At 37.0% G+C, this 11052-nt stretch overlaps 1 protein-coding gene across 2 annotated transcripts in view; it reads left to right on the top strand.

The window, feature by feature from the left end:
• The first annotated feature begins 7813 nt into the window (after window positions 1-7813).
• The window catches only part of LOC131235707 (uridylate kinase PUMPKIN, chloroplastic), a 50987-nt gene continuing 47748 nt past the window's right edge, over window positions 7814-11052 (top strand). Inside the window, exon 1 of one of the 2 annotated variants that reach the window (XM_058233012.1) lies at window positions 7814-8074. In XM_058233012.1, the coding sequence (XP_058088995.1) occupies window positions 7908-8074 (167 nt within the window). In that variant the 5' untranslated portion in view covers window positions 7814-7907. The remainder of the gene's footprint in view (window positions 8075-11052) is intronic. The other variant, XM_058233014.1, reaches the window with a different exon arrangement.

Below are 11052 nucleotides of genomic sequence, written 5' to 3'. Positions count from 1 at the left end.
AAAAAATAATCAAATGGACCATCCACTGACAAATTGCGCCAGCAGTTCATGTTGGCCAAAGAAAAGCAGTTATGTGTTGGTATACCCATATGAAATATGGAAATGAAAGGTAATCGTACCTAATCTCTCAACAACATGTGGCCTGCTAAATGAGATCACACTCAGAATTGTACCTACGTCTACATTCGAAAAGATAGTCATCATTGGTAGGGCACGTGATTGGCGTATGCCACACGCATGTGATTCCTGAGTTAAAAACAGTTTGTCATCATCCAACATGTACATGCATGGCCGTCCCAGATCTAACCCAAGAGAAAAACTTTCTCAAAGGGACGTCTGAGACTCTCACCTAAACAACAGTGAATTAGAAGCAAATTTCGGAAGGCCATTCAAAAATAAAAGCGTAGCACATACGATGACATTACACAACAAAAAATTCCAAATCCTAATGGAATACGGCTGCCGTGTTATAAAAAAATTGACACAGATTTCACATGACTTACGTGCAACTATCACCTCTCTAAAGTCTATAAGAACAACACTCAAAGAAGAGCTCCAAATCCTTGCCACAAACAATCAATCAATCCCTAATTGGCATTTACAATTGATAGTTGAAAATTGTTTTCGATAAAAGCTATTATAAATTATACAACTTCGCATATAGATGTAAGAAATTTATTTATCAAATCAATCTAGGAATTGATGTTCTACTATGATTTGACCAAAAGATCTGTAGGTTTGGATTTTCTTAGATTAGAACAACTAGATTTCTCATAATTGATAATCATTCTTACATAAACTTGTTCAAAATAGTCTTCTAGTGATCAAAACTACTCTCTTAGATCAAAACAATAGACGTAGGGTAAACCCACCATGTCCATTGGTTGAATCCAGTGTTTTTATTAGAGATTTAAAAATAATAATAATAAAGGAATATTAAAATTTACTAGCGAAGGCTCTTCTTTTGCAGAGTTTTTTTCTCTGCTACGGCTAGAGGTAGACACAAACTAACCTGCTCGAAAGCTTGGCTCGATTGGTTTGAAAAAGCTCGACTTGAATTGGTTCGAATAGAAGTTCAAACCAAACTAAGTTTCCAAGTCAAGCTTGTTTAAAAAACAAACCAAGCTCAAACAGGGTAGTACCGATTCGGCTTAAAGCTCGGTTTGATTCAACTTGATTTGGCTCGTACATTGTATGCACACTATTTCCTGTGGTGTGATCCACTTGAGCTTTGGATATGATTCGAATTTGGGATCATGTCCTAAAATGATATGTAAAAATGGATGGATGGCATGGATAATACATATACATGATGACGTGGATAATACATAATACACATACATGAATGCACATTATTTCCTGTGGTTTGGTCCACTTGAGCTTTGGATATGATTCAATTTTGGATTATGTCCTAAAATGATATGTAAAAATGGATGGATGGCATGGATAATACATATACATGATGGTGGGCCAACAAAGTTTACTCAGTACGCTAAAGCAGGATTCGAATTGGCTAGAAACCTCAACACCCACCACACAGCTGTTGTCAAAGCTTTATGGGGCCCACCATGATATATGTGCTTTGTCTAACCATCTATCAAAAATTTCAGCTCATTTTACGATATGAGACCAAAAATAAAGAAGATCCAAACCTTTGGTAGACCATAACATAGGATCCAAACTTGTTGGGGGACAGAAGTTTTGGATCAATACCGTTTTCTTGTGGTGGGGCCCACCTCAATGTATGTGATGCATATCCATGCTAACCATCCATTTTTTAGCTCATTTTGTAGTTTTATCTTTGTATAAAAAAATTCATATTATATATATTGTTTATTTAACAAAAAAAAATGAATTGACCATTGTTCGAACTCGGCTCAACTTGGCTTGGATATTTGGACCAAACCAAACCAATCTCAAGCTCATATAATCTGGACTAAACCAAGTTCAAATAGTAGGGATAGGCTCGAAACTCGATTCGTGTAAAGATCGAACAGGGGGTGTCACATAAACAAGCTAAACTAAACTTGGGTCAAACTCGACTCGATTCAACTCGTGTACAACTCTAGGCTATTATTTTTGGGTTTAGGGCTTTCTATAGGGATTTTTTGCAACCTCCCATTTAAATAGAGTGAGAGCCTTGATTATAGAAATTCCACTAGGGTTTTGTAGATTTTGGTAGAAATAAAATTCATGCAGGGTGGAGAATTAATCCATTGACCTATCCTTTTAAGGAGAGTGTTTCTACCAACTTAGCTAAGTGCTTAGTTTTTGTTAATGAAGGAAAATCAAATTATTAATTTGTTCTAGTCAAGGTCTCAAGTGAGTCATACAAATTAGGATTGTTGCAAGACCTACTTGATTTCTTGGGCTGGGGCTTCTTTGATGATTGCCTAAATCATGTACAACCTGATTTGGGTGGCCTGCCTAATAGACTTTCCAAACCACCTTCGCACATCCACATGGCCCAACTATGCCAATGATCATATAGAAAAATTATGGTTGGACAAGGTAGACAAAGGCATATACATGATTGCAGTGAGTAGATTTAAATTGTCCAATCTATAGCGTTCATCTCTTACAAAAGAAAATCACCATCAATAAAATGAATGAAAAATACAGAGAGCACAAAATAAAGAAGAAAGAGAGAAGTATAGTGGAAAAGTAACTATGTTAAGAGAGATTAATGGTTATAATGAGTGAAGGGGGGAAATGGTTATGGTTAGTGGTGGATACAGGCGATTACATCTTTTAAGTCATCTATCATCTATCATGGAGTGGATGCATGAACTCATGGAGAGAGGATAGGTTGAACGCCGTACATAATCCTTTAGAATGAGGATTATTCACAGTTCGAAGTATTGGTATCGCCATAAGTTTTGCTAGTCGGTGATACAAAAACAATATCGATATCACTGATAATATTGTCGATAACCGAAAATGCGTGGAACATGGCGGAAATTGTGGATTTTTCAGTAAAAATTCAGGAGATGTTGAAATACAAATATTTGTATATTTATGAATAAAAAAAATTACAAAAAGAATGCATACATAATACGTTTCCATTTAATAGGGGCCCAAAATCATACGCTACCATAAAAAATAAGTCCAATTTTCCCTTCCAACTCATTTTATTCATCCAATAATCCATTTAACCTTCCATCCAAATATCTATCGATATTTTGAAATATCGATAACACACGATATTTCGCTGAGAAATGTCAATAACTAAAATGGAAATGGAAAATTGTGGTCTCGATATTGCCCATGTTGCAATAACGATAATATTACGATACGATCGATATTATCGTCAACAATTTGAACATCACATATAACCATGAGCCCATATAACTTGTATGCCATCAAGTACATTCATCATGTTAGCCACACCATGGTGATATGATATCCCAAAAACCAAGACTCTTCCAATCATCATATAAAATAATGGAAAACCACCTTAAAAGTCGAAGTTGATGTGGTGATCCATATGATGGTTAAATGGTTCTAATTTTTGGGGGCATCCCATTCATGATAAGGTCCATCATATGAATGGTATGGTTCATTGTTATATATATATATATATATATATATATATATATATATATATATATATATATATATATATATATATATATATATATATAATTCCAATGCCCTAGATACCATTTAACAACAAATATAGATGTATTGTAGCAAAGGTCCGAGGGTTAGAAAGATTCTTCTTAGTTATTTTTTTCTCATCATTAAAATCATAAAAAATTATGACAAAAAACAGAGAGGGGAGTAGGTTCCATATATGATGTTTGACTTACACTAACATGATACCACGTGGGGATAACTTGTTTTAGCTCCACTTATCCATCTGGTGCCTCATGTCCTCCCCATAGCTCAAAAATTCATCATCACCGTTATCATCATCTAAGCCTCATCCCAAGTATAGTTACATAAATCCTGTCCAATGTTTCCCTTGATCAAAGACCAGATCTTCAATTAGACCACATGTCATCAAGTCTTTTCTTACTTATACCCATGGCTTGGAGTTGAAACTCTTATGAGTCTACCATTGAGGGATGAGTAGTGGTTTTTCTTACTGCTTCTATTCATGTCCTTTTGAGCCTTCAACTTATATCAACACACTACTTCTATCTAGCACAACTAGCACATGGTTCTTGGTCTACGCTGGTGTCACTCCTCTATTCCCAAACCAAAACAAAAAATCACAGTAATTCAAAATTCCTATGGGCCACGCCATAGAAAATGGTGTAAATTCATGTTTAAGACCTCTAAATTCACATGGTATGGCTTTTATTAGTTTAGCAATGGGCAATTTTTGGGCGTCCCTCCATCCTAGCAAGGCATGTTATATGAATGGGTTGGATAGAATGTGCATACCATTATGGGCCCCACATACAATGCCACAGTTTTTTAATGACGCTCTTGGTTGGTTATCCATTTCCATAGGGGCCACTTGTCGGCTATTGATGAATCTTGTGGCCTGTTGCGACTCCGTTTTGATGAAGTCGTCTCTTGCCGATAAATAATGGTATTTCTTTGCATAACCCCTCATTGATTGGCTATCTTGCCAAGAATTTTGGTTTTGTTGGAATAATATATGATCGTAATCTCAAGAGAGGAATCGCATGCATGATAACTGCTTCATCTGCGACCCCGTACGAATTGACACTTTTATCTATCTTGTCCGCGTGAGTTGAAGTTGTTCCCACCAAGTTAAAACTTCCTCCTTAAACTTGCAAGCTATAAGTTTAACTTTCTTCTCTTCCACGATATCCATTAGTTGAAGAAATGTTCGACTTCAAGCAACCAATCAAGGAAGTCCTTGAAGTGGAGTTGGCCGTTGAAACTAGAGAGATCGACTTTTATCTTGAATTCTCGATCCTTTCGATCTATCTTGATCAATGCCTCGTTCGAGATATTGTGGAATCATGTCGTTAGATCCCACATTCTCTGGAGTGATTCTGTGGTTCACTATTGGCACCATCTTACAATCAGTGCGATTATGAGTTCCAACACCTGTTGGTGCCGGATCACTACTGTGAATATGGAGTTTCCCTAGGGCCTCCATCATGCAGTCGGTGGCAGCGTGCAGCCCTTTCATGACTCGTCAATTCTCTCGTTGTGCTGCTTTGAAAGCTATCGTCGTTAAAGGTAAATTCTGAGCACCGTTCATGGGACTATTACCCGACCCATCGTTAGAAGCCATTGATTCAAAGAAAAAGCCTCGCTCTGATACCAAACTGACATAGAGAAGAACGTGTTGAGGTCGAGCACCGTCTTCCTCAGGGGGATAACTACGAAACCACGGAGCTTCTCTTGACTCCTTACAGAGATGCCTTGAATCCACGATGAAAGATAGAAACTATAAGTAATTCTAAAAATTTGAAATAAATTGCTTGATGATTGTTTGATTTGTATGTGTCCTTGTTAAACCATTAATATAGAAAAAAACTAAAATTCGTAATTACCAAAAATAGCAAAATTCTAACTCTAGTAAAAATCTTAATTCTAATAAATCTCTTCTAAAGCATAATTTCTAAAAAAAAAAATTTCAAATAAACTTTTGCTAGAAGAGTCTTATCATGATTACAAGTTATTCCTAAAAAAGAAGAAAAATCTAAAACTCTAAAAATAATAAAAAAATTAAAATATTGGAATTACTAAAAATAGTAATTTTTCTTAAATTTTCGTTTTTGATTTGAAAGTGTGCATTTTTTGGCGAAACAGATAGATGCAACCCACGTTGTGTGTCGGTTCACCTCAGATGGCCCGTTTCAATAAAAATTGATAGGTTGTGCGTCCCATAATGATACTCGGATCAAAAGTTATGATCAATTTATGGTCCACTATCTTCTGATCCAACCATGCTAGGGATGTACCTGTGGCACGCCCTACATCAAGCAATCACCTTTTCTACCGGTCAAATCCTACTTTTGTCCCTTCAATTAAAGGAATATATCTCTAGCTCCCAAAAATTCTACAAGCACCTGACCTTTAAAATAAAAGCATCTACTCCAACGACATGGGTTGTTTTTTTCGCACGGCTTTCACCAGGCTCGCCAACTTCTTCAAACTCCATCCATCAGCCTTAGTGGTTTGGTTTGGAATTAACTAAATGGGCACACGTGGTGCTACTTCTTAGAAAGTCTACCTAAGCCGTCAATGTATACTAAAGCAGGATTACTTCCTTTGATTGCCTTGGCAGTCACAGTAACATCGGTTTATTTCTTATGCATTTTCCTTTTCACCCTTTCATGTCCCAAAGTGTGTATATCCCCTTGCAGAGTTTAGTGGAAACATAACAACCTACAATCAATGTAAACAAGCTAATCAAAATACATGGTCAATGTCGATGGTTGTTATAGAAATACACCCTTCCCTAAATGGGCTCTAATCGGGCTGATGATAATTTTGGTAGGAAGTCTTAGTGAGATACTTCATCCATAGTGTGCTGGGAAATCACACATCTTTTTCTTATATGTGCAAATAAATGAGTTTGACAATAAAAATTATAAAAGATTTAAGAGATGATAATTATTTCCAACGCAATTAAGTAAATCATCAAACAAATAGAATGCTTGAGATGCATTTTTTATGTAAAAAATCCACCGATGTGAAGAAAAAATCACGGGACCTACTTTGACACAAATCTATTATAATAGAATAATGGAAGTACGATTATTAAGAGATCAACCTCTCTTGATATCCAAATACATTACCCAAAGGTAAATTGCAAGTAACAATATAAGAAAAGAGTTCTCATCAAAGATTGTAAAAACTCCCAACACAACTTAGGAGAAGACAATTGAAGTAACTGACCTTGTGGATGTACCCTCACAAACTTGGATTTGAAAATTGTGGTGGTAAAAAGATGTTGTTCTTCATTTTCTAAGAACTTCTCCTTTTTTTTTTCCCCTCCGTGGTCCTCTCTCTCTCTCTCAAATATTGTAACAAACCTCTCCAAGCAAAAAAGCCATTTCTATATCTTTACTTAGCATGGCCAAAAGATTAAAATACCCCTCACATATATATTGCAATAAAATACTTCTTAAGACCATACATGTGGGTTCCACTTCTACATGAGGAGGGACCCAACATGGTGGACTCATCAAACCATTGGTTTGGATGACTTAACCTTGTGCCCCACTTGCTGCAATTGGAACTTTTATATACTGGCAAAATGCTTGAGTGGGCTTACCTGAGATTAGCGGGATAGGACTGGGGGTGGTAAAGGGAGCTGCTGGTTCTGTTTCGTTCAAAGCCCAGTACTGAAGACAGGTTGGTCTCGGACCTGTATCATAGGCCCACGAGATTTAGAGCCTGATCAGTTGTTTAAACAACCAGGTTGTACAAAATATTGTAATAGGTCCCTTTGGACAGTCCAATCGATTTTAGCTGTCTATTAAAATTAGAACTCATTTCATGAACTACCATGCAAAAATCACACTAAGTGGATCATCCAATCCATCCTTGATTTTTAGGCTTGTTTTCTCTAGCTAGCCATCCTATTTACAAGCCATGGATGGGATGGCTAAGGTTCCCTAACAAAAGTGATACCCATGATGGGTCATAAAAAATACAGGGATCAAATTGTTGAAGTGGCCTATCCAGTATAAATGATCTTGACCGTCCATATTAGGGGCGATTGATCAAATGGTTAATGTTTATCAGATGAGTGTGATGCTTTGTATGGTAGCACATGAAATGCGACCAAATGAACAGTCTAGATAAAAAGGCTTGGACTGTCCAAGTGAACCAATTCAAGCAAATGGCACGAGGGGGGACTATAAAGCACTTGCGAAAACTAAAATAAAGAAAGGACAAAAAAAAAAAAAAAAACCAAAAAAAAAGAAGCTTAAGCTTCATCTTCTTCTTGATAACGTTAATCCTAAATGGCGACTTCGAACGGCTTTCTTCCTCTGCTATCGTCTCATCTTCGTCCTAGTGCCAATAGTCGTATGATGTGGAGTTGTAATCAGAGCAGCAAACCTCCTCCTCGGATGGTCATCAGCTGCTCTTCTTCTGATATGCTGCCTCTTCCCGATTCCACCAATTTCAGGTATTTAAAATCAAAAGCTACCTCATCTTTTCTTTCTCTAGTCTGCTATTGATATACATAGTAACAGAATACTGCTTTTCTTTCATATACGCTCAGCCAGATTGAGACACTGGAGCTCCTACTGGCATTACTAACAAGATTTAATGAGTGAGAATGGAGGGATTGGTTTTGGGTTGACATGTATTCTAGAGTAGATATTAACTGTTTGCAAATTCCCCTTCGTGGGTAGCGCTCAATACCTGTGTGGGGTTCCATGGTGTTACCAACCATGTATTGGCAGGTCCCTAGCTATTTTGTGCAGCCAACTACTGGAGCATCACCTTTCACGTCCCACGGTGCTTTATTCAGATTCTCTTATTTTGTTAGTGATTATGGCCCTTGATAGAGTGGAATGGGTGGAACATGATTCGCTATCCAACCCCAATTAGTTGGGATAAGGCTTAGATGATGATGAATTAATCATAAGAAAGATTTAGTTGTCCTCTCAAACAGTAATGTTGTGAGTGGACCACTGCCTCCTATTGGCTACTAGAATAGGGGAGTGCACGGGGGCGTTGCTTCCCAGTGGACTGGAAACTACTATTTGAAATAACAAGCATCCTAACTCTCTCTCTCTCTCTCTCTCTCTCTCTCTCTCTCTCTTTTAAATAAATAAATAAAAAAAAAACTAAAATGACTAAAGTCTTCTTTTTTAACTGCTATATCCGAGTAATGTATTCGTTGGCCTGCTCTTGGTCTGACACTTAGGTGATGGGAGGTCTCCCTATGTTGACTCCTCTTGGTGAGTTGATGAAATGCATTTTTCATATATGTCAAGTTGATGTGTTGGAAATCCTCCTTAGAGATACTACTGCAATTAAATAGCTGTCATCCTTTCCACTTGACGAGAAACTTCAGATAGTTGCCTCAACATGTAGAAACCGATCGATCATGAGAAAAAAAATCTACAGTTGTCTCTCCAATTTCTTTAACACTTGAGGCATCTCAATGCCCTCTCTTTGAAACTTTAATCTTAATGACATCCATCATAAACAGTTAGATACTCAAAGCATTGGGGAAACATAGGAAAATGGTGGAATTTTTAAGCAGAACTTTGGGAGATGTAAAAGACTTATGATTACACACATAGAACTCAAAGCATTACGAAATGTGCATCTTATTTTTCTGTTGTTTATGGGACAAAACCATGCACTGTCAGACAATTATGCTCTGAAATCCCCCTCCAATTGCTATTTCTCCTCCAAATTCATGTTTGATATGAAACAACTCAAGTCAAGTTGTTAAAACACAACTACAAAGAAAATCATCAACAAATTTGGGTCAAAAGTATTTTTTCCTTCTGATTTTCACTAATTTACGTTGGGTTTAGTCAAAATGTTGGAAATACCATCTAGATATTAATGGCAGCAAAATATTGCAAATATAGCACAATATTAACATCTACATGTACATGGGGATTTTTTTTTTCCCCGAATGGTTTTGTATTGATGACATGTGATACTAAAACTATTGGCTGATACATTCGATACATTGAACATGATTTTCTTCCTTCTTTTTAATTACAAACCTAGATCTGTTCATACCTCAATCATCCTTGTTCAACTTGATCTCAGAGTAGTGAAGTGGTTCTTATTAGAGGCAGATCTAATGGGGCCCTCTACCGATGTGACGCAGGGATTGGCGTGATGAGGTCGATCACCGTCTTCCTCAAGGGGATAACTATTCCGAATCCATGGAGCTTCTCTGGACTCTTGAATCCACGAGGGAAAATAAGAAAATAGAAATAAATTCTAGAAAACTCGAAATTTCATTGGTAGATAATAAAAACGAATTTACAACCCTTTAAATAATGATACCAAACCTTGGAAGAAGTTTCAGAATCAAACTCTAACTCAAACTCCCTAAAATTCGTAACTTACTATAAATAGTAAATTTACTATTTATAGTAAGTGTCTGTGTGTCTTAATTACATTATTATCCGAATTTTTCTAAGCACTTTTCATGTTGGACACAACTCCTAAAGGTCAAAGGATGAAGAGTTATAATCAAACTAAAACATGTTATAAATAGTAAAAATGAAAATAAAACGGAAATTCGACCGTTGATTTGATGGAATCTCACAAATTCGGCGTGGGCAACCTGGCATAGCCGGGTTGGGTGGCTAACGTAGCTCGTCCTACCCCAAAATCATATATGGCACGTTGGATAACTCATTCCAGTTTGCGAGATACATTCGTTTTAAGGTTCTAATGGTCCGGATCACTTCCGCCTCCGATCGGGCCTTTTTTGGTCCATCTTGGCCATGAAATCATCCGCGACCTGCTCTACATCATGATGTCATTAAACCAACAGATGACATTAGCTTCATATGACCAGGGTTTCACTGGGGGGAGGGGGGAGGGTGGCGCAGATGAACGTAGAAGAATTGTCATGAATTTTTTAGATTTTTGGGTAAGATTTTAGAGGTGTTTTTCCAGACCTTCAAAAATATTTGAAAAAAAACCGTTTCAATGAGAAGGCCACTAGACACAGAACAGTGTTTCAAAAAGCTAAGTGGTTAGTTGTAGAGTGGGCGAGAGCCTACAATGCCTTCATTGGGTGCTTGGTGGAGGTTTTCTAGGGTTGGTGGCAGAATTCAGTGTTGTAGAGTGGATGATATCTCATCATCCTTTTTGCTTTTGTTCCCCTTTTGCTTTGAATAAAATTTTCTGTTACCCTAAAAAAAAACCGTTTTTAAGTTTTGGGCTTCCTGGCCTTTACAGATTCAATGGGTTTCTTCATCGCACTTAATGCATTGATTTGATCCATATGACAAATTGGAATCTCTAGGATGTGGAATTTTTCAAATCCATGAAATACTTAAGGTTTTGTGATTTTTTTGGGCATAGCTATGCTGTGTTGAGCATAAAAGAAACCTCAGATCTAATCAAATTGGTAATAGAGAATGAAAAATCCAAGCAAACACAGAGAACACATGA

This window comes from Magnolia sinica, chromosome 19 (genome assembly GCF_029962835.1).
Source record: "Magnolia sinica isolate HGM2019 chromosome 19, MsV1, whole genome shotgun sequence".
NCBI lineage: Eukaryota > Viridiplantae > Streptophyta > Magnoliopsida > Magnoliales > Magnoliaceae > Magnolia > Magnolia sinica.
The sequence above is the reverse complement of the archived record's forward strand: the minus strand, read 5'-3'. Positions and strand labels throughout refer to the sequence as shown.